We start from the raw sequence: 23,852 nt of genomic DNA, 5'->3' as shown, positions 1-23,852 counted from the left end.
TATTTGGGCACCAAGGTCTTTGATTCCTGCCTTGTTTCCTTCGAATGATCTCAATTTTAGTTTGAATCGAGAGGCGTGCTGCGCCGACCCGCATTTCTTCGTGACACGCCTCAATGCTTTGGTCGATAGTGATTTTGACGCTCATGATACACTGCGAAGAACTGCAGCTTCGAAAGGCATGTTAAGACAGTGTTGTATCTTCACGAATTTTGTTGTTTTAATTTAATAAGCACTGGCTAAACAGTGATCACCGATATCAACCATGACGAAATAGGCTGTTTTGTGTTGGCTCGGAAAGAGCTCCAGAAACAGAACTTCTAAGTTGTTATCTCATTTCATCATTAACTGAGATCACGTTCGAACGCTGAGGTAAACTAGCCCAGCCTGGTTCGACCGTAGGTAAGATTTGGCTGAGAACTCGGCCTTTATTTTTAATTTTGGCTAAATTCAGCGCAACTGTACACAGGCGACGAAGGATAAGGATTTCATGGGACAGGCGCTCAGTTTTTGTAGCACGTTTCTAGTGTCTTTGTTGCAGTACCTTTTTCCAACATGATGTGATGTGGCTGTGGTTGATTAAATTTTTTTTTACCTACCACACAAATGAGGCAGAAGTGAATCGGAATCTCATCGTCGGGAAAATTGAGCCTGTAAAGGCGACAAATATTGTAGCATCCTAAAACATTCAATACGCGGACTTATTGTCAGGAGCTCCACTGTGAGTAGATAATGGTTCAATATCAAGTTCGAACTGTGTGAAGTATGTTTACTTAAGACTACAGTGCATTAGCAACTCGGTCAAGACAAGAAAAGGACGCAAGCAACGCCTGTGTTTGCTTCCTTTTCAGGTCTTGTCCGTGTTGCTAATACGCTGCAGTCTTAAGCATGCACAACCAACTAGCCAGCCATTACGTATTAAGGAATTATGTGTGTTGGATTATAGATGGCCGTGGATACCTATGTACCACGGATAAGGTGGATACTAACTGGCCAGCACATTTTATTATTGTGACGACCGCCTCACGGTATTGTAGAAAAGCAGGCCTAGTTTACCTGGATTTTCAGACAGATAAGAAGCTCGCGAAAAATAAAAAAAGAGACAAGTATGAACGCTGCATCCGTGCTCGTGTCCGTGCTTTCTCATGTTTTTTTTTTTGACACTGCACTTCAGTATGAGGGCAGCAATGTATACGGGATACAAGAGGGACATGCTAAGCTACCCTGAAACGGTCCCGGCGATCAAACATTAGGAGCCGCGGCAACCATCTACACAGCGAATTACCTGTGTCGGAACGAGTACTTTACTTGAACCGTAACACAAAGCTCTTCATTAGTCTCGCATTTCTTTGGGATGGCACTTTTGTCGTGTAACGTAAGGTTTCGTCAGGCGACTGTGTTTCGCGCATGTTGTGATTCTCCATAGCATTTCGGCGCACTTTTATGACGGAAATGAGCATTATGCCGAACTGGAGCTAAACTGGATATAGATTGAACTAGTTAGCGCAGATCAAAAGTGGTTCCGGGAATGCGTTTTCTCTCTTCCAAGTACTGATATTATTCCGGAGGCTTGGCTGAGCAGTGTCGGCTTCCCGTAATTGCTGCTGTGCAGCACGCGTGAGTGTTCAGTAGTCGTGCGTATGGAATGACTTCGTTTGTCCGTCTCAAGCGGCTACCCGCATAATAGAGAAAATACGTGTATTATTGTGCTCTGTAGCACGATCAGTCCATTTCTTTCTTTCCTTCTTTCTTCCTTCCTTCCTTCCTTCCTTCCTTCCTTTCTTTCTTTCTTTCTTTCTTTCTTTCTTTCTTTCTTTCTTTCTTTCTTTCTTTCTTTCTTTCTTTCGTTCTTTCTTTCTTAAGTTCTTTCCTTCTTTCTTAACTTCTTTCTTTCCTTCCTTCTTTCTTTCTTTCCTTCGTTCTTAAGTTCTTTCCTTCTTTCTTAACTTCTTCCTTCCTTTATTTATTTATTTATTTATTTATTTATATCTTTCCTTCTTTCTTTCTTTCTTTCTTTCTTTCTCTCTTTCTTTCTTTCTTTGGCCTTTTCCCACTGCACTGTATATCACTGATACCCAACTGAGAGCTCTCTGGGCGCTGCACTGTAGCATTTACAACAACATCCCTGAGCTCCACTGCATGCTTCGGCGTCGGTGGCCGTAAAAACAACCCCCTGCTCTCCTCTCCCCTGCCTTTTATTTCGCCGCCAGGACGGAGCCGTCGTCGGGTGTGGTGTTATACAAGCTAGAGGTGCATCTGCGCTGCGGGAAAAACCTGGTGGCCAAGGACGCCTGCGGTCAGTACCCCCCTTTCTTCTTCTTCTTCATTGTATGCTGTGCGCGTCCAGTTCTGCCTCTCTCTCTCTCGCTCAGTCTGGCTCGGCCACTTCACGTTTTCAATCACCGTGTTTGTCAGTCTAAGCCTTCTTAATGCCTTGTAGAGCGCGATGTGATGCCAAACCTGCTTTCCTTCGTGGTACCAAAGAAAAACAGAGTTGCAAAGGTTTGTAGCGTCGCGCGCAATGGCCATTTCGCTCTGTAAAAAGGTTTTGGAAGCGCTGGACATTAATACTACTGCCGACACCTGTGCGTGGGTTTTGTGGGGCTGGCAACTCATTACGCTGGTTTGGGTTAGGTGGGCCACAGACAAAAAAGCACGGTACAACAGCGGCACGGACAAAACTATAATGACAGGACACAAGGGTAGTTTGAACACGGCTGTGTGTGGACACAGGCTGGTAGGAAATATAATAAAGCTAAAGCGGGCCAGTGCTCCTGCGTCTGCTGACCCTTCCCAACATAACGCAGGCACGAGCGACCCGTACGTGAAGTTCAAGCAGGGCGGTCGGCAGGTGTACCGCAGCCGCACCGTGTCCCGCTCGCTGGACCCGTACTGGGACGAGTGCTTCACGGTGGCCGTGCGCGACCTATGGGACCCGCTGGTGGTGCGCGTCTACGACTACGACTTCGGCCTCCAGGACGACTTCATGGGCGCTGCCGCCGTAGAGCTGCACACGCTAGAGATAGACAGGTACGCGTGCACGGTGTATCGTTGGCGGTAGCTGTTTGCAAGAGGAGTACAAGCATTGGTCAAGAAACCTTCAGGTCACAAGTCACGGGGCTTTGTACGGAACCGTATATAGCGCAGCAGTCTCGTCGCTTCTAAAAACCAAAAGATGTAACAAGTGAGGATGAGGTTTCTTGATCATCTTACAGATATTTAAAGCTTCAGCGCTTCTACAAATGCTCCAGTACACGGCTTGAGAAGCAAGCCACATGGCCCGAAGACTTTTGACCAAATCTGCACATGTTCGATGTGGACCTCTTCACCTCTTCGCGACACTTCAGCGCTATATGCAGACGATGGCAGCGCTGGCGAGCCGTTGTGTTTTGGATGATTTTTGACTAATTAGGCGATACACCAGTAAGTGAGGTGACGGTTTATTAATTGCAGTTTTGAGCAACTTCAAAGGGAACGCTGAACTCGCTCTCAAAATCCAAATTAATTTTTCCTCTCACAATGAGCTTGAAAAGGCACCGAAGCGATCATGCGCCTTGAGTAAAGTAACTGAGAAAAAAAAAAGAAGCTTTGCACTCATACTCGGGAGTAATCCTTGACAGTGCGCTTAGAAAGTGTTACCTGCCATATTGCACCAGACACGAACCCCATGCTGCACGTAGGAATGGAACAATAGTGGCGAGCAGCACATATTTGTTGTCATCACCCGAGGGGAAAGCCATTCCTCTTTTCTGCCGGAGCATATTAGACGTCCTGATCGCCATTGTTGTCGCTGCCTGACTGGCTTGTTGATAACGCGTCGTGTACGCCGTCGCCGGGATGCAGCGTGGGCATCGGGAAGATGGACTGCCCCGTTCCGCGCTCCCTCTTTTGGCACACGCCGCGCGTTCTGTGTGCGTGGTCGCTAATGATGCAGCACCGGTTATCTCGCGAGCGGACCTATTCGCCGGTGGGGAGGCACGATCCTGTGGCTGGGCTCACTTGGGTTAGAACGAATGGTGTCGGTTTGTGAATCGATTACTTGCTTTCCTTGCGTTCATAATGGCGACTGCACGTTGAGGACGATCCCAATAAAACGGAGCGAACAGTGTTATGGGGCGATATAGGAGGACCTCTCAAGACTGTCATAGAGGTGATGGAAAAGCCCGCATAAACCAAAACTTCTGGCCGCAGCAAATGAAAGCACCAATGCGTGAGAAATGCAGGATAACGAGACTCACAGTGTGACTCTCGGCAGGGATGGTGGTTGTCGTCTAATGGCGTTCATCACTGCAAACCTGTGATAGTAATGACTGATACACATTTGCGGTAGTGTAGATCAAAGAGGAAGAGGAGGAGAGACTAATTCATATCACTTAGTTTTCGCACGTGCTGCGCCACGTTCTATGCGTTCTATGAGAGGTGGAAAGGCTGGGAACAGACGCTATTTGCTGGATCGACAAAGGTTGGAGTATTGGGTTTGTTTCGCACGCCTTAACTGGTGCTCGGCGCATTCGTGTAGAAAACGTGACGCTGAGATTCCTCATTCTTGGACTCAACACGAAGCGTCTTACTCAGACTGACTTGGTTAGAAACTGTCATAAGCCACTTGGCAGATGGAAAAGCCTATAACTTTTTCATTTGCTTAAACTGGCTGCTCTAGCTAGCATTTAAATCGAGGCGGTGTTGGAGTACGGATCAGCGTTCGAATCAGCTGCTGATGCCGGTCGGTCGCACTACCGTTCGACTTGCTCATAGCCATTGTGCAAGAAGTGCAGTTGAACCTCGTTACAACGAAATTGAAGGGTCCCAGTGATTTATTCTTTATAGCCGTAACTTCGTTATAACCCGAGTTGACCGAACTTACAAGGCGAATCATCATTCCTTCGTTATATTCATTATTTCGTTAAAACCGGGTTTGACTGTACTTCTAGCTCGCAATTCTAGCACCGTGCTCGGAAGCATTCTCCGGTTCATTAATGCGGGACATGATCGCGCTGCCGTGAAAAGAGAGGTAGACTGAGGCAAGGGGAAAACTGCACCCTGTGTTCGCGTTCTGTGCTGCAGGCCGACGGACATCCTGCTCAACCTGACCGAGTCCGGCAAGGCGGAAGACGCGAACGCCAAGGACCTCGGCTACATTGTGCTCACGGTCACGCTGCTGCCTGCATCGGCCCGTGACGACGTCGAGCAACAGGTATGTATGCATCGGCAGCCGCTCTCCGTGCGGCGTTCGCGTTTGCGTTTGCCGTCCCTCGCTGTAGGGTGGCGCTGTTGTTGCTGTGGCTGCGTGCATGACATTGCGGCGGAATCGATAGATCGGAAAAGTTCTACCGCTGGATTACTATGGGCTACTATGAACCACTGGTGAGAGGCTACTGAGGCGGCTGAGGCAACCTGCGGTGGTGGTGGCGACATCTTGAGACCTCGCTCATAACGGCGCTCTACCGTGAGCAAGCAGAAAACCAGCGTGTTAGGGTTATGGAAGTCCGGCAAGGCGACTCTTCTGGATTCTTATGGAAAGTCTTCGGAGTCTAGTGGGACAGAGTCGCAGTAACAGGTTTGACGTAGAGAAAGGAAAAGATAGGAGGGCCCGGCCGGTGACCAGGTTGTGTCCACGGGTTCAGATCTGGAATAATAATAATAATAATAATAATAATAATAATAATAATAATAATAATAATAATAATAATAATAATAATAATAATAATAATAATAATAATAATAATAATAATAATAATAATAATAATAATAATAATAATAATAATATTAATAATAATAATAATAATAATTGGTTTTTGGGGAAAGGAAATGGCGCAGTATCTGTCGCATATATCGTTGGACACCCGTACCTCGCCGCAAGGGAAGGAACAAAGGAGGGAGTGAAAGAAGAAAGGAAGAGAGAGATGCCGTAGTGCAGGGCTCCGGAATAATTTCGACCACCTGGGGATCTTTAACGTGCACTGACATCGCGCAGCACACGGGCGCCTTACGGAGCGGCCGGAGACACATTTAAAGAGTAGATTACAAGAGTTATTCCGCATGTTTACTAGTGTAAACATCCGCATGCGAGAGCGCATGAGTAAACGCAAGAAGTAAGCACGCACTGCACACATTCTGTCCGGCTACTTGAATAGAGTCCGGGACCAGCAGACCACTAGCTGGCGAACGTAGCTCATTAAGGATTGACCAATCAGCGGGACTCGTGCAGTGAGTTGAGCCGGCCACCGCAGGAGGCGTCACCAGCGCACTCTAGCAGCCATTTTGGTGGCGAGAGACAGCTTCCTGGTAGCGACGACGATCTCGCTGCAGGCACAGTGGCAGTGCTATACCACAGGGAAGGCAGTCCGGGCTTGGTTTGGTTGCAGGCCATAGTGGAGTCGAAGGAAGCGTCCCCACTTACAGGAAGCTCGCTGTCTTCTGGTCGCGATACTTATGAAAAAAAAACGGCTCCCATCATTTGCAGCGGCAGTTCTCAGAAAAGAGGCAAGGCCTTGTTTCCCTCTGGCAGTGATCGACTGGCGTCGCGCCTCTCTATTGTGTTAGTAGCGGTTTATTGGAAGAAAAATACAAATACGAAGGGAAAGATGTTGCCGGCCGCGGCAGTTGCTGTCTGATATGTTCAGCACCGAAGGTACGGCAGGCGGAAATAAAAGTAACAGAGTGAGGATAGCGAGAAGTGCATAGTGGAGCAATAGCGAAAAAGGACGGGGGAGAGCTATGTGCTGAATTCACAAAATACAAATGACAAAAAGTTTGCGCCGCTCTGGCGCGATTGTCTAGGCACTGTACGAAGTATAACCCTGCGCGAGCAGCGACCACTGCCTATATTTACACAGCGTACACTGTATATCTAAAGCCGCGCATGTAGCATCCTGTCGCTAAATAATCGCGCGCGCGGAACATTGCGAAAACGGCCGGCGTGGGGCGCCCGGCCGCATATCGCCCGAAGTAGCATACACAGAGCGTTCACGTCTCGCGCGCACTGCCTGGCGACGCTGTTGTGCGCGCCCAGCCGAAACTGCGTCTCGGCATGGTTGGGACATACCCCGCCTTCCAGCAACACAGGGAAGAGACTCTGCTGTCGGCGCCGCAGTGGCTGCGCCGGGAATCGACACCGCGCCGACGACGTTTCTTGCCTGACACATTCGTCAGCTCACTGGGCATTCTGCGTGAGAATCCACTCAAGCTAGTGGTCGGTCCCCGATTATAACAGATTGAGCCAACATCGCGCTGTGGGAGACAAGTGTGGCTGTAGTCACGTAATTTAAAATGCCATCTTGCCCAGGCGTTGCGAACAAGTGCAAAGTGAACTGTTGCAGTTGACAAGGCAGGAGAGGCCAGCGCCTCCCAGCGGCAGTTCCTGTTGACTCGCCTTGATTAAACGCGTGCACCGGCGTCACGCGGAGAGGCTTTAACAAGGACACGTAAAAGGATGATAAGAACCTGCGGTGGAACGTGACGACATGCTGTCGCTCGGCTTCACTAAGATGATATCTTGTCGTTTGTCATCATCGAAACACGGCCCCGTTTCGATGGGGGCGGAATGCAAAAGGCGCCCATGTGCTTTGCGATCTCAGCGCAAGTTAAAGAATATCAGGTTCTTTAACTGCTGTTCTTCCGGAGCCCTCCACTAAATCGTCCATCGTATCCCACGTGTCCCCTCGGAACGTGAAACCCCACAATTTTTAATTTAATATTTATCCTCTTTTTCTCCTCCCGTGATGTTGGTATACACCGTCGTAAGTTGCCAGTTAGCGCTGTACGTGTCCGGCTGCGTCTGGACACGGAGGGTTTTAAGGTAACATGAATATGCGTGTTCGTGCCCCTAACCAAAGGTGCTCTTGACAATGGAGGCCCCATTACCAAGAGGCAGACACACATGGTGCTCGGCGCAGCGAAGAGCAATAAAGAAAGTACTGATTTCTCGTGACCTGTCTGTCTAAAGCCTGCGCACACGGTCACGTGACCTAAGTGGCAGGTGGGCCACCTGATCTTTCCCTTACAACACCGCCCACCACGCATTCGCACTTTTCGCAGATCTGGAGCCACGACTGATATGCATGCCTAGAACGATTATGATAAACATTGTGTCATGTATCCTCTGTGCTTCATCCATGCCATTCACACACAGAATGCACTTGATATACCACTTTAATCACATGCCAATATCACGGACAACAAACATAACTACGGTAAACAATGCAAAATAATGGTCACACAGTGCTAGCGCACCTAATTCGCATCTGGCCTAACTACGCAAAATGACCGTCAGTTTTATTAGTTTTTGGCCTCCAGTACTTCGGCCGGAGAGGTATTTAGCGTCTTTAAGGTCACATTGCCCAAACTTTTGTCTCCGGGTTCGCTTTTTAAACTGTGCTTAACTAAAAAAAATATTTAATTTTTGCATCGATCCGTTTTTGTATTGTAACTAAAAATAAATAAATTTGAATGAATGTTCCCTTTCAGCATATAACTTGAAGGCTTAAGCAATTCTTAAAAATGTCGAAAACCGAACGCTGCAGCTAAACTGTCGCTACAGTCACGAAGAGGAATCGCGATATGGTCCTGCTCGCTTTGCTTGTGATGAGGGCCTTAATTGCGGTCACGGTCAAGATATGAGGGAACAGAAACGAAGCATGGAACAAGAACAGTGATAATCGACACATGACGTTAGACAAAACCGGCCTTCATGTGGAAAACTACTTGGAGTGTACAGGAAAGAACCAGAAGAAGCATGACTGAAAAAAATAAAGTTGATTGTGAGTGAGTTGTGAACTCATCAAGGATGGAGTGGAGGAAAAAAAAAAAGAACAGGATGTGTTTGAGTTTTCGTTGGCAAACGGAGCACATCAGACAATCCAGCTCTGACATGCGACTGTCATAGTTAGTATATAATAGTAAATGTTTTTTTTGGGGGAAAGGAAATGGTGCAGTATCTATCTCATATATCGTTGGACACCTGAACCGCGCCGTAAGGGAAGGGACAAAGGAGGGAGTGAAAGAAGAAAGGAAGAGAGAGGTGCCGTTGTGGAGGGCTCCGGAATAGTTGCGACCGCCTGGGGATCTTTAACGTGCACTGACATCGCACAGCACACGGGCGCCTTAGCGTTTTGCCTCCATAAAAACGCAGCCGCCGCGGTCGGGTTCGAAACCGGGAACTCCGGATCAGTAGCCGAGCGCCCGATCCGGAGTTCCCGGGTTCGAACCCGACCGCGGCGTCCAATGCCACTGTCCCGATAAAGCGCACAGGCGCTCAGAAATACAACGTATTCAAAAGCAGTGTGTGAGCGAAACATTGCCTGTAGTATACCAGTCCATTCAAAAAGGTTTGCTCTCTCTCCCGCGCAGCGCTGCTACGTGTTTTTGCCAGTGGTGAAACATCTTTTTTTTTTTTTCTACGCGGATCGTTTTTTTCTTTCTACGCGGATCCCGGAGGCGGCGCTACAGCGCCATTCACTTCAAGACGGTGGCAACTCGTCCTTTTCAGTGAGGACGTCACGAGTTTCAGTCGATGTCATGAACACTTTTAAAGATCACTTTCTCGGCGTTAAAGGCGCCCTTTGCTGCCGGAAAAACGTTAACAAACCTAGAAAGAGCCAAGGAGTCAAGTGTTACAGAGAACAGTAATAGCATAGAATTCTCCTCAGTGTCCCCGTTAAGGAGAAAGCTCAGTCGTGGTCCATATAGCGTACTCCTGTTACGTACCTTCCCATAAGCGTGCTTGCATTTCATATCATCATTAGCCAGACTACGCCCATTGGAGGAAAAAGGCTTTCCGCATATCGCTCCAATTAACCTTCTCATGGGCCAGCTGCGGTCGCCTTATCCACGCAAACTTCCTAATCTCATCCGCCCACCTAACTTTCTGCTGCCCCTTGCTACGCCTGCCTTCTCTTGAAATCCAGTCCGTTATACTTTCAGTGATAATCGAATATCTTGACTTCGCATTACATGCCCATCCCAAGCCCACTTACTTTTATCGATTTCGACTAGGATGCCATTCTGCGTTTGTTCCCTCGCCGACTCTGCCCGCTTCGAGTGCCTTAACGTTACACCTATAATTTTTCTTTCCATAGCTAGCTGCGTTGTGCTTAACTTGAGCTGAACCCTTTAGTTATCCTCCACGTTTCTGTCCCTTAGGTGGGTGCCGGTAAGATACAACTGTTGTGTACATTTCTCTCTAGTGATACTGGTAAAGTGACATTTATTATCTGAGAGTACCTGCCAAATACGCTCGACACCATTCTTAGTCTTCTAGTTATTTCAATCTCGTGATCCGGATCTGCGGTCAACTACCTGCCCTAAGTAGTCGTACTATCTTATCATTTCCAGCGCCTCGCTACTAATCGTAAACTGGTGTTCCCTTCCGAGATTCTTGAACATTACTTTAGTTTTCTGCATATTAATTTTTAGACCCACCGTTCTGCTCTGCCTTACTAACTCCTTGCAAATGGTTTATGAGGGTTTAGCGTCTCAAAGCGACTCAGACTATGGGAGACGCCGTAGTGAAGGGCTCAGGAAATTCCGAACACCTGGGGTTCTTTAACGTGCACTGACATCGCACAGCACACGGGCCTCTAGAATTTTGCCTCCATCGAAATTCGACCACCATGGCCGTGATCGAACCCGCGTCTTTCGGGCCAGTAGCCGAGCGCCATAACCACTCAGCCACCGCGGTGGCTAACCTCCTGCAAATATTTTATTCATTTAGTTTCAGGTAATCTAATGGCCATAGACGGGCGATGGGCTTACAAACATGCCTGGAATGCTTTCGGCCGGGCTTATGCCAACATCAGCTCTAATGTTTGGCTATTGTCTGGGTAAACCGAACCGTTCTAATTTTAAACCAGCTGTTTGCGCACAGCGGTCCGAACGTCCGGCGTTCGGTGTTTTTACCTGAAATCTGCAGTGGAAGATAGTATATATGATCAGCACTCGGGTGCTGGTGGCATATGAATGTTGCAATTTACGGTTCATTTCAGGAAGGCTTCCGTACAGTACACGTCGACCAAAGACAGATGCATGTGGAGGAGGCCTGTTAGAAACGGACAGAAGGCGAACTTACTGAACGGGAAGCCAGAGGGGCTTGTAAGAAATGCAAAAAGAAAAAGATGTTTTTGGCTTTAGTCAGCGGTGCGTGGCGTTTCATCTAGAGTTCTTGTTTCGGTCAGACGCTGCGATGAAAACAAACATCCCTGTACAAACGTTCGCGGTGAATCGAGGCGCTATACCACCCTGGTTCTTCGCTAGTTCCGTACAGTACAGGCAACAGTAGTGCATAAAACATGGAGCTTTACAGAACTGGCTGCGCATAGAGGGCCGCATCGATCGGCGGTGCAGTGCATCGCCCAAAAGGCTTCGGAGTTACAAAGCGTCCTCGTCTCGCCTTCTAGCGTCGACATGTAACGACTGATCGCTTGGGTCTGCAGCTGGCAGGAACTGCAGTCCTCGTATCCGCGCCTTTCTGAACCGGGTAAGCTTTATGGGCACACTTTACTTTGCACTGGATGTCGTCGATCACGATCAAGATGACGAAACTGTCGACGTAAGCAGCAGTGCACGACGAAAGAGAGCGCGCATTTATTTTCGCCCTTACTTTCGAGCTGTTTTCTTGAAGACGAGCAGAGAAGACGAGCAGCGTCTCATGGCTTCTTGACTCTGGCCGTCGGTTCAAAAGCGATGTTTAGGCGCAGTGGAGTTCCGCAGTTCTTGAGTGCGGGTCGGAGATTTACATTCGTTGCGCTCGCTACGAAACGACCGCGTGTTTCTGTTTTTTTTTTTTTCGCGTTGTTTTAAACATGAGTGGCCAGATTCCTTGCACATGCGCCGTTTGTTTCCGATTTGAGTTTTGTTCGTGCGGCGCATTGCTTTGTATTACATTGGCGTGCTGTGCAGCGTACAGCAAAACCATTGTCGCTTGTGTAAGCTTTTCTTCTAGCTTGTGCTTTTGTCCGAGTATCAGTGACACTCACTTCACTCACTCGCTGCATATCCACTCTCTTCACGCACGCACGAGCTCACTCACTTCAGTCATGCACTCACCTTCCACTCACTCGCTTCTTTCCCTCACTCATTCTCTACTCTCAGCTCACTCTCTTACGCGCTTGCTTCAGTCACCCACATTCACTCACTCTCAACTCATTCACTCAGTCTCTCTTTGCTCAATCGCTTCACTGAGTCACATTCACTCATTCACTCATGCGCAGGCACTCACTCTGTACTTATTCACTAACTCACTGTCTACTCACTCGCTTCACCCACTCACAGCCAGTCACTCTATATCCATTCACAAAGTCTCTACTCACTCGCTTCCCGCATTCACATTCACTCACTCTCAACTCGCTCACTCGCTCGCTTTCTACTCACTTGCTTCAGTCACTCCCATCCAGTCACTCTCTACCCAATGACTAACTCACTTTCTGCTCACTCAGTGACTCTACTCACTCGCTCATTCTCTACCCACATGTTTCACTCCCACAATCACTTAATCATTCACCGTTACTGGATGCGTTCTTCATTCACGGCCGGTTGAAAGGTACAGTTGCTTGCGAAACGGCCCTGTAAGTCTACTTACCGAGTAAATACGTATCGCTGTTGTTTTATGCCCACAAACCCGCTAAACGGATGAAAGAAGATAGGCGTTTTATTTGTTTTACCTTTTCTTATATACATGTGTGCAGGAGGTCTTCGCCTCCTTGAGTTCGAGCCAGATGTTCCTTCTTTCATTGTTGGAAAGAGGTACTACGACGGGAAAAAGATGAGAAAAAAAAAGGTGGAAAAAGACTTCGAATTAACAAAACGCGATGGTTGAAGAGGGCATGAAGCGCAGCATCCAAAGGAATATAAATCTTGACGATTAAGCTGATGATTGAGACGAATAAGGCGTCCCTCAAAGCCTGGGTTGCCTTGGGACGTTAAAGCCCCAGAAACTAAACCTAAAATGATTGAGCTGATTATGACATACACACATGTTAGGAGTCCACGCTCGATGAATACGAGATGCTCGATGCAATAGAAATTACGAGCACGTAGAATACGTTTTTACAAAAAGGTAGAAGGTATAGCCGCCATTTTCGACGTCGGAATGCGAGAGGCACTTGGTGGTAGAACTGGAAAGAATCGGGGGAACGAACTGGCCCGTACGCTGTCCCCGCTATATACTTCGACAAAATTATGGTGGGGCAGGAAAATAGATTGAAAAATAAAATGCCCCAGCCCGTGTCACTAGGTATTTACTTCGACAGTCGGAAAACGTGTACAGTCGCTGTTACTGATTCTTGCAGTGTCTGAAAGGTCAACTTTGGTTCGCACTTGCTTTTCCACGATCCGCCGCAGTGCGAAAAAAAAATGCCTGCAGGTACAGTATAGGGGCACTATTAGCGGCCTTTAGAGTTGTGCTGCGTACGCAGCGTATCGCAAGAAGTATAAAGACACTGACACAGGCGCTACAAGTGGGGAAATAGGAGTGCGGCGAACTCGAAAGCAATTTTATTTTTTCTAATTTTTACCGGGCGAGAAACAGCGCCGCAAAACCGGCGATTGTCGGGCGGTCGCAGTTGCTGCGACACGTGGCCTGGCGGTGGTCGTGCTTACGCTTTGCTGACATCGCGACAGTACCGGAATTGTCCGCAAGCTCTGCGGAACGCGCCAAGTATTCTCATCTAACATTGGGAGCCTTTCTCGTTTTGAAAAACAGAAACATCGATAACATCGCTCGTAAGCGCGAAGTTGGAGTGTACGCTAATGTTAACCGAGTGGAAACGCCAAATCTACATCTTTTCCCAGCACTAAGTCGTTCAGCCGACGACAGTTTGTCTTTCTATTCTCTTTTTTAAAATTTTACTCCTCCGGACGGCAACAGAGCCCTCGTTCGTTCTCTTCCCGCTCATTGCAACTCAACACCTGGGGCACCCATCGACCCGGGCTTTCGTGCCCCGCTGGAGGAATTCATTCACCGTTGCCATTTGCATACATCCGCGCTTTCCTTGGGAACCAAAGCACTTGGCGCACACTTCCGGCGTGCCAGTTTAGAGTCACTTCTTGCGGCGCAGACTTGTTTTTCGATGGGCTGCACCGACTCTCGGAAACGCGCGGACAGCAGCGAACAGCCGGAAACACGGAAAGCGCGTCTCGTAGTTCATTTAAATACGCTCTTCACCAAATATTTCATATTTCGTGCACGCGCGAGATCTGAACCTCATTTCTTAGCGCTGTTGTCAATAGAGAGATTTAGTTTCACGTACGTAGAGCTCTTACGGGTGACCAGTGCGCATGCGCAGAACGCAAAGGGTATGCGCGAGTTTCACGTACGTACGCGAGATTCGGATGTTTACGTTGCGGTCTTTGCGTTGCTTGCGTTGTAGCGTTGACAAACATGGCGGCGCCCTGCCCGCCCGCTTCACAGCGATAAAAGCTTCGTCGCTAATCTCTCGACGCGATACCGTGTTCTAAACTGTTGTATACGCTATCGATTCGCCCATTCGTACCCTCGCATAAAGTTTCAAGCGACAAATAGCTTTTGTTTTTCAGATATAAGGGCGATTTCCCAGCTGTTAAGTCTAACGAAGCAGCCATGGAGGAAAAAAAAAGCAGCGCTCCGACGCAGATCGACTAGCTTGGCTTTGACTCGTCTTGTCTTAGAGTGGCTACAGCAGTGTCTTCATCTGTCAGTAGATGGCGCTAGGAAGAACGCGCGGCGTATGTAGCGTACGTACAGATAAAAGGGTTTGAAACGACATGCGTGTATGCTACGTAGACTTCTCACGTTTGCGTACGTAAACTCTGTACGTACGTGAAACTAAAACTCTCTTATGTGTCAACGTTCTACAGCGACAGGTGTCAAGCGCCCATTCCTGGCTTTCGCGTCGTCGTCGTCGTAGTAGTAGTAGTGGTAATAGTAGTAGTAATAGTAGTAGTAGTAGTAGTAGTAGTAGTAGTAGTAGTAGTAGTAGTAGTAGTAGTAGTATATCGTCGGCGTAACCAGTGGGTGCGTTGCCATAGGAACCACTCTGAGGGTGGCTGCCTTGGCACTAGGAGCTTATGGTGAAAGCATAACCTGAGGGTGGTTACCACGGGAACCGTCCGGAAGATGCTTACCCTCGACGGAGGAGGGTGTGCCGCGAGCTGAGGAATCGCCAAGCGGATGATGGCTACTGTGGAAGGAGCAGGGTATACGGTGAGAGCATAAGAAAACTTAACCGGAGGCTGGTTTCCATGGAAGGACTAAGGTGTGGCGAGATCGTAAGGCGTAAGCGGAGGGTGGTTTCAACGGAACCGCCCGTTGGGTAGTTATCCTCACAATAGGAAGCCGATGGCTATCGTCGACGGAGGAAGGTATGGCAGGAGCGTAGGAATGCATAGCCGAGGGTGGTTACTGAGTAAAGAGGAGGGAGAGTAACAGCTGTATCTTACCGCTACTCACCTATGCGGCAGAAACGTGGAGGCTAACAAAAAGGGTTCAGCTTAAGTTAAGGACAACGCAGCGAGCCATGGATAGAAAAATGATAGGTGTAACGTTAAGAGACGGGAAGCGGACAGAGTGGGTGAGGGAACAAACGCGGGTTAATGACATCCTAGTCGAAATCAAGTGGAAGAAATGGGCTTGGGCTGGGCATGTAATGCGAAGGCAAGATAACCGCTGGTCCTTAAGGGTGACGGAGTGGATGCCAAGAGAAGGCAAGTGTAGCAAGGGGCGGCAGAAGGTTAGGTGGGCGGATGAGATTAAGAAGTTTGCAGGCATAGAGTGGATGCGGCTGGCAAAGGACAGGGTTAACGGAGAGACACGGGAGAGGCTTTTGCCCTGCAGTGGGCGTAGTCAGGCTTATGGGGATGATGATGATGATGATGATGAGAGTATGGAGAGAGCGGAGGAATGCAGCACAATCTAACGCCGGCAGCTTCTGCGAAACGCGCCGCCCGAGAAAAGAGTCATCGATGGCGCTGCGCATCTGGCGAGGGAATCCTAGAGAGAGAGGAGAGAGAGAGGTAGTCGAAAAACGAGTTCGCGTGGAAAACGACACTCTAGAACAACGAAGGCGTGAAGTCGCCGTCATATTCGCTACCGCAGCATATCGCAAAATATAAGTACCTTAACGACTGTCTCTGAACCGCGTTACAGAATGCTAACCGTCCTGTCTATTTTTTCATCTCTTCAGAATGCAAACTTAATTGACGGCTGTTGCTGTTGTGGAGAAAATAACCGTCAATGAAAAATAAACTGCGCCTATGAAGGCCGAATACGCTCGTCATGCGTTAGCGGGCTACTGCTCCCATTGCTCTTGTGTACTGTAACAGCTGTTGTGTACTGTAACAGTACTGTTGTGTGCAGTAACAGTGTGTACAGTGTGTACATCTCCTACGAATCGTGCACTACATTGTAAGTTTTTGTAACAGTTCCCATGCGCGGAATGAAGTGAAGTTTTAAGACAGGTTATAGCTCCTACCGCTGTCATGCGCTTTGAAATAATCGCATACGAATATTTCCGAGCAAACTTTTTAACCTCTGCAGGTTTCTCTAGCTTTCATTCGTGTTAACGAATGGTGACTACTTCGTGCGAGTAGACCCCACATTTCCTCAATTTCTCTGACTGTCGTTCTTCTAGTGGCCTGGAGTAATTCGATCTTGACTGCAACACACACAGCCAACCCCATTCAAATGAATGTTTGTTCCATCAGAAAGGTTACAAATCACAAATTATTTACAAAGCAGGATCCACAGATCCGGGGCTGAATTAGGGGTACAGTCCGCTGGCATAATTAATGTCTAAGAGAGCTTGCCTGAGAGTAATTTTAGCTCATTATTCAAAACGGCTTCGAGTGGCTTGTTATTTTATGGGCATTAAGATTAGCTTGTTTCCGTCCTGTGATGTAAACTATTTGGTTAACTTACGTTGCTGCCTCGCATGCACCTTTCCTTTAGTTTTGCAGAACGAATGCACCAATCAGCATGTCACATCTAGCATTTTACTGAGGTCTGCAGTAAGTACGTTATTAGAATTTAAAGCTGCTGACCGTACACTAACACTACTACTAACACTAACACTAACACTAACACTACTAACGCTACTGCTATTATCAGATTTCCTCGAAGTGAACGCAGATTTGTGCGTTGGCGAGTAGAGTTGTTGTTCTGCAGATTCAGTAGAACAACTCAGTGGAACAATGGAACAGTTCAGCCACCGCCTCTGCGCGGCATAGTCGGCGGCAGTGGCTGAGACATAAGGCGCTGCTTCTCCATTTGGCCAGATGGACTTGATATGAACTATAGAAAACCCACACTAACGGCCAGAGGAAGCCTTGCTACAGTACATGTATTCCGCGATAACGATCTAACATCAGCTGTACCTCTGGTTTTTTTGTCACAGCACTTTTATGTTTTAATCGCCGTTGCGCGATGATCGTACGTGATAGGGCGAATTTCAATACTAGCCCCTGTAGATTCATGGGTGTATCCCAAAGCCGGATGCCGCAGAAATGTGGCAACAACGCGACTGAAATTAACTGGCCTAACAAGCAGCACGAGTTCAGTTATGGAAAGACACGAGGAGGTCGAGGAACCTTGCTGCTTCAAAATCTCCTTGGATTTGCAAGAAGGCTGCGCTAAACGTATTTCGAACATATTGTAATGCACTACAAGAAAAATATGACACTTACACCGAATTTTACACTGATGGCTCAAAAACAGAAAGTCATGTCGGAAGTGCAGTAATTCAAGGAACAAATGAAAAAATGATACGATTGCCACAGTATGCATCGGTATTTACTGCGGAGTGTTATGCCATCTTTGTAGCTGTAGAACAAATAGTAAAACAAAACATAAAAAATAGCATCATTTACACCGATTCACTCAGTATGCTAAAAGCGCTGCATTCTACAAACGCTGCTGAACCCATAATAGGAAACATCATACATAACATAGTTAAAATTACAAAGCAAAAACATAACATTATATTCTGCTGGGTCCCTAGCCATGTTGGAATTTTAGGTAATGAGAGAGCAGATGCTTGCGCAGCACAAGCTAGAATTGGCCATATAAAACAAGTTAACATACCACAGAGGGATTTTTTTAAATTACTGCACAGTAAACTCAGGAATAAGTGGCAGATTGCATGGGACGAACAAACAAACAACAAACTACATTCTATAAAACCTGGTTTGGGAGAATGGAGATCATGTACACATCAGGAGCGTTTCATAGAAGTTATTTTGTGTCGACTACGCATTGGACACACACACCTTACTCACAACTTCTTACTGACAAAAAAAGGCAAACCTCTCTGCGAAATGTGTGGCGAGGAACTCACGGTAAACCACATTTTTAATTGTATGCAAAAAACTGGAACAACTGAGGAAAAAATATTTCACAACATTGTACAATGAATACATCCCACTACACCCCATGTTACTTTTAGGAGATCAAGCACTGGTTGATTTTTCTAGCATTTTTAAATTTCTCAGAGAAGCCAATGTTTTATACAAACTTTAGATATAAAAAGCGTAACCTTTAACAAAAGCTCTAACCGTGTGTTTGGCGCATCATAGCCTAAGTTGCTTTTGCGCCATTAAAATCAATATAACTAACTAACTAAGAACATATTGTAATGATTTCGTATTAATTTTTTGTTATTTTGTCCCTATACGTAAAAACTGGAATGAATGTTACTAAGTGTACTAAGCGTAAAGCTATGAACATCTAACAAATATGCCAAAAATCCAACTTTTTCCAACTTTCTATATTTCTGACATTTTAAAAACATACTAAATTCACTTGGGCTTATTCGATTTAAAACAAAGGGCCACAAGAGGGCTTTTACTGCACAAGTCGGATTTCAGTTGTTCGACGGCGGAACAATTCACTAACGCGACCAGGCAATGGCTTGGTTCAAACGTATTCATTTTTGCCCAGAGTCACGTGATTTGGTTGTCCCGGTTTCTCATGGTGTTTCCTGGCGGATTGTTGAAGTGCAATGCAGTCAAGACCCTGCTTTTATTGAAAGAAGGTATTGATGAAACAAAACAAAAGGATTCACAAATCGAAATTCACGGTATTCTGTTTCCAAGCCTTCAATTACGTCGCGCTCACGCAACAGAGTAACTTTTTCTGAATAGCGCAGCCTCACCCTTGCGCTTGGCACAGCGCCAAAGGTCCGTCTTCCCTTTCTTCACAAACACACGCCCTACCCCACGTGGTCTAACCGTTGCTGTTTACTAGTCTTTCTTTTCATAACCGCCGACTCGCTGCACGTGCCTAACGCGTTGTGTTGCCATTAGACGACCGCTACTCGGGAAATGCCGTCGGCTCCGTTTCCCGTAAAACACCTTTTCGCGCAGGAAGCGACGACAGCAGCCTGCAAGTCTTCAGACTATGCGGGCACACTCATCAGAGCAGACTATGCGTCTGCGCGACCGAGCTGACGCTATCGCATCTTCCGCTGTGGAGCGTAATCGGACCTCGTGAGAGCGAGCGACGCTCAAAATCGCTACGGGGCGGAGTGAAGGTCAGTCTTCCGTCGTAGTCTAGACACGAGGCGATACAACGGCGCTTTTCGGTCGCGAGCGTGTCGTGCCGAGGACACTTAGCCGCGCGTCCGTTAACGGAGTCCTTCTTGTATGTATGTACACGCCTGTACGCGCCTTCTCTCTCTCTCTCTACATCTCTCTCGCGTCGTCTTATTCTGGTCGCACGCTTTTCCCGCCCTCGAAAGTGAAACAAGACGACGAGAGTCCGAGCACCGGTGGCCACCTGACCTCGCCGCTACGTTACATCCGTTTCCCGAGGAGGGCACGCCTTCCGTTCGCCGCAAGACGGGTTCCGCCGGCGAAGCCGTACGTCTGGCGGCGGCGGCTGCTGTCGTTTCGGAAAGAGCAACTAATACAGAAACGCAACAGCTGATGATTCCGCGCCAGAACCGGTAGTACGGCGCATGCGCGAGGGAAGTCGGGCGCGCCGCGCGATAGCCGTGCAGCGGGCCCGCCTTCGGCGCCGAGCCAGCCGAGCGTATACTACGCGGCCGTTGTTGATGCCGCCCTGCGCGCCGCCGGCTGCTGCCGCCGTCGTCGCCGCTCCACAGATTTCTTCTTGGACGTCTCGTTTCGTCTATAACGATACTTGTGCTGTTATCACTCGCCGCATTTTGGCACGAAAGGAGTGAGAGCGCACGAGATCTCGCGAGAGCGTGCGCCAGTGTGTGTGTGTTCGACGCAACCTGTTCGAAAACGACGAAGACGATCTGGACTGGAACACGGTATCTGCAAAGGAGTTCTCGCAGCTAGAGGCGGTTGGTGGCCAGGTTGGAAGCGTGTAAGGTTAACGATGGAGTCGGCGGAGGACGCGGCTGCGAGCAGCGACAGCGATGAAGCGCGACCCCCACTGTCCCCGGAGTCCAGGGACGCGGACAGCGTTTCCGTGCACTCTTCGGAGCACGGCGACGGACCCTCGAGAGACGCTTCCACCAGCAGGGCATCCGCTTTCGTGGACAGCATCAAAGCCAAGGTTTGGACTCGAGTCGCGCGCCATTATTGCTTCATTGTTTGCGAGATCGATAGCTACGACTAGCTGTATCCACGCGCGCGATCGAAAGCTCTCCACTGCAAACTAGGATGCAGTTTTGTGTAGATGTTTAGGTAGGCTGTGGAAGAACTGGAGGAAGTTTTCTTTAGAGTTTGCAGCAGCGAATATGGAACCATGTGGGGCCTTCAGCCGTGACGAGCGCGATCGTGCATCAGTTGTCGCGCGAGGCAGTCGTCATGCCCGAGCTTCCAGCTTCCAACCCTTCAATTTTCCCGCCACACGGCCTTTGCGCAACTGCGCAATACGTGAAAGGCGAGGGGAGCCTTGTTTTAACTCCGTACTGCTGAACAAGGCCAGGAAGAAAGAAAAAATAAACGAGAGGTGTTTAATGCGAGAAAGAAGTAGCGGCTTTCAGTTACCGATCTGTTGCTCCTGCTTTTGTTTACTGACGATACGCTTCCGATCGAGGAGCAGCTGTCTGCAGCCAGTTGGCCTACTTCCTATATCGCGCAAATGCGTTGCCTGCTTTGTTACTTTCTGATGTTATGGCTCATCTGTAGCGCTAGCATTGGTGGTACAGCAAGCAACAGGAAACGGTTTATGCAAAGGGGACTGTTAATGTTTATTGTTTATCTACGAAAAACTGTTATTGCATAGGGAGCTGTTATTTTACATAGAGCCGCTATTATACCGGGAGCTGTTATTGTACGGGGCGCTGTTGTTGTACAGGGTGCTTTTGTAGTTTGGGGTGCTTTGTACGAGGACCTGATATTGTGCCAGGGGGTGTGTGTGTGTGTGTGTGGGGGAGGGGGGTGCTGAGGTTAATGTTACGCGGGGGACCTGATGTTGCACGGGGGACCTGGTGGTGTGCGGGACATCTGATGTTGCACGGGGGTGCCTGATAATGTATGAGAAACTGCTTAAACATTGCTAACTGTTAATGTACTAGAGGTGCGAGCAATATGAAAAGGAAGCACTGAGTTCGTGCACTGGAGTAAAAAAATTGTTTTTATTTCTGTATCTAACGTGAATGGAATATAAATGGTCATGCATCTAGAGGAAGTCTGCTTGATAAAAAATGCAAAAAAAAAGTGATTCTGCGCAGTATTAAAAAGTCGCTTCGACCTGTACGTGCTACATTCGGATGATCTGTGTAATGCTATTCGGAGCCTCATTTCCTCGCTACCCATTCGCCATTAATTCGACAAACCTGCACGTGAATTTGACACACACTGCGACACCCACCCGAACGTGCCGGTATCTCGGGAATAAGTTTTGACGAAAGGGAAAGAGGAACCGTTTTGCAAAACAGCGCGGCCGCCTGTGTTCGCGATAAGCCCTCTTCTTCGCTCTCTCCCTTTTATCTGTCGACCAGCGTGCTAAAACGCAGTCGCCTAGTGTCGCCTACATTACGGTACCACATTCATTTCGCCTCTAAGTTTTTACAGGCCAGGAGAACAAAAAAAAAAAATCAATGAGGAGCGCCGAACTTTCAGGAGCTGTGGCGTCCAGTGTGGGGCGCGTGCGTCGTGCGATCATCCGGCCTATTGCCTTCGTGCATTCCGTGTGGCAGGGTCGCGTGTGCCGCTAAATGACCTTTCGCAACGACCGGTCAAGCTCGAGGGACACATCAGAAACATGTTTTTGCCGCTGCCAGCTGTCCTACAACGCTGCGCCGCTAAATGTGAACGCGTAAATAATGAAACTGTCCGACAGACCGGGCGGAACGTGGTGGTGCTTTGTTTCTTGTTTTCTTTTCGGCATTGATAACACTGCAAAAGGTTATTAGCGTATATGATACATATCTAGTGGCGGCATTTCGCTCCGTTCTCTTTCGCTCATCCTTGACGGCAGAGGCTAGTCGCCACTATCCTCTTTCAAATGTCGACCCGAGTTTAAATGGAAACGTCAGGAACACAAAGAGCACGAAACAGACCGGTATGTATGGATCTAAGAAGTGGAAATAGCATGGGAAACGGGTCCGAAAAGAACACGCGCACACACCAGAGTTGACTTGAAAACTAACTCGAAAGGTTGGCTGACGGCGCACGAACGTTGAGCTTGCATTGTTTCGGTGATACCATTGTGCATCTGCAGCTGTTGTCAAAAATATACGGGTGGTTGGTACGAAATAACTTTTTAAGCCCTTTGCACCACCGTTTTTTTACACTTTACAAAATCCTGCACAAAACAATGTTCTATGCCTTGTGTTTGGCGCATGATAGCCTAAGATGCTTATGCGGCACTAGACACAACACGACACAACACGACACGACATAGCACACATGACACAACACAACACACACGACACAACACAACACACACGACACAACACAACACTACACAACACTGCAGAACACAACACTGCAGAACACAACACAACAGAACGCAATACAACAACAAAATATACTGGCCGCCAGGTTTACTTCTGGGCCATGGAATGTGGCGTCGGTTTGCTTCGAATTTCTCGACGGTGAGGGGAGTTGCCCTCCTCTTGTATCTAACAGCACTACTACGCGGATCAACACCAAACTCTAGGGCCTGTATATTTTGACCAAGGCCGCACATCCTTTTCTTGTTGCCTGGTGCGCTTTTATTGTGATGCACCGAGTGTGAATGTATTCTTAAACCAGAACGCGAAGTTCGTGATTGTATAGCCAGCGCTGGGTGCGCGTGTGTTGTTCCTAGCCCTGTTTGTCGCGCCTGTTGAATTGGACTCCGCTAAAGAGGACAATTTTTGGACTAAGGACCGAGAAATACACACGAGGAGTGCTTACTTGCAGGTAAAAATTGCAAGTAAGCGCTCGACCTGTGTATATATTTGCCCTTCAAGAAATTGTCCTCTTTGGCGCTCTCCAATTAAACACGTCGAGCACACTCTCTGATCGTCGGTATTTCGTCGCGCTATTTCGCACTTTCTAAAGACGCACGCACAGACACGTGGAAGTCGTTTTGAATCTGAACTTCTCGAATAAATTCCCCTCTTTACGTAGTCAAGAGTGCCCTTTACAAGTGGAAACAAGCGGTCGTTGAACTTCGAGGATAACTGAGGGGTTAAAGCGCGTTCAGTATTTTTCATGATTTGTTTCGAGGTTTATTTGTTTAAAGCGTTTGTGCCCGTTACTTAATGCCTGCGCATGTTCATCGTTGTGCATAGATGGGAAGGCTGCTTCGAGAAGTTTACCTGGCACGGCAGCTGTGGAGAGCTGCAGATGAACGGGGCGGGATTTCTGTCTCGTTATTGAGGCTCACGCAATCCTTAGAATGCGAGCAGCACTGGCCTGGCAACTTTTGCAAGGCACTGAAGATAACTAAACAAAAACTGTGCTTCAGTCGCGGTGCCGTG

The 23,852-nt window shown here is 48.0% G+C and overlaps 1 protein-coding gene across 3 annotated transcripts in view; it reads left to right on the top strand.

The window, feature by feature from the left end:
- LOC144125277 (multiple C2 and transmembrane domain-containing protein-like) overlaps positions 1-23,852 on the top strand; it is a 200,579-nt gene that overhangs the window by 130,054 nt on the left and 46,673 nt on the right. For all 3 annotated transcript variants that reach the window (XM_077658524.1, XM_077658525.1, XM_077658526.1), the window contains exons 4-6: positions 2,208-2,293; positions 2,805-3,027; positions 5,062-5,191. In XM_077658524.1, the coding sequence (XP_077514650.1) occupies positions 2,208-2,293; positions 2,805-3,027; positions 5,062-5,191 (439 nt within the window). The remainder of the gene's footprint in view (positions 1-2,207; positions 2,294-2,804; positions 3,028-5,061; positions 5,192-23,852) is intronic.

Source organism: Amblyomma americanum, chromosome 3 (assembly GCF_052857255.1).
Source record: "Amblyomma americanum isolate KBUSLIRL-KWMA chromosome 3, ASM5285725v1, whole genome shotgun sequence".
Classification (NCBI taxonomy): domain Eukaryota; kingdom Metazoa; phylum Arthropoda; class Arachnida; order Ixodida; family Ixodidae; genus Amblyomma; species Amblyomma americanum.
Note: the sequence above shows the minus strand (reverse complement) of the source record. Positions and strands in the feature narration are given on the sequence as shown.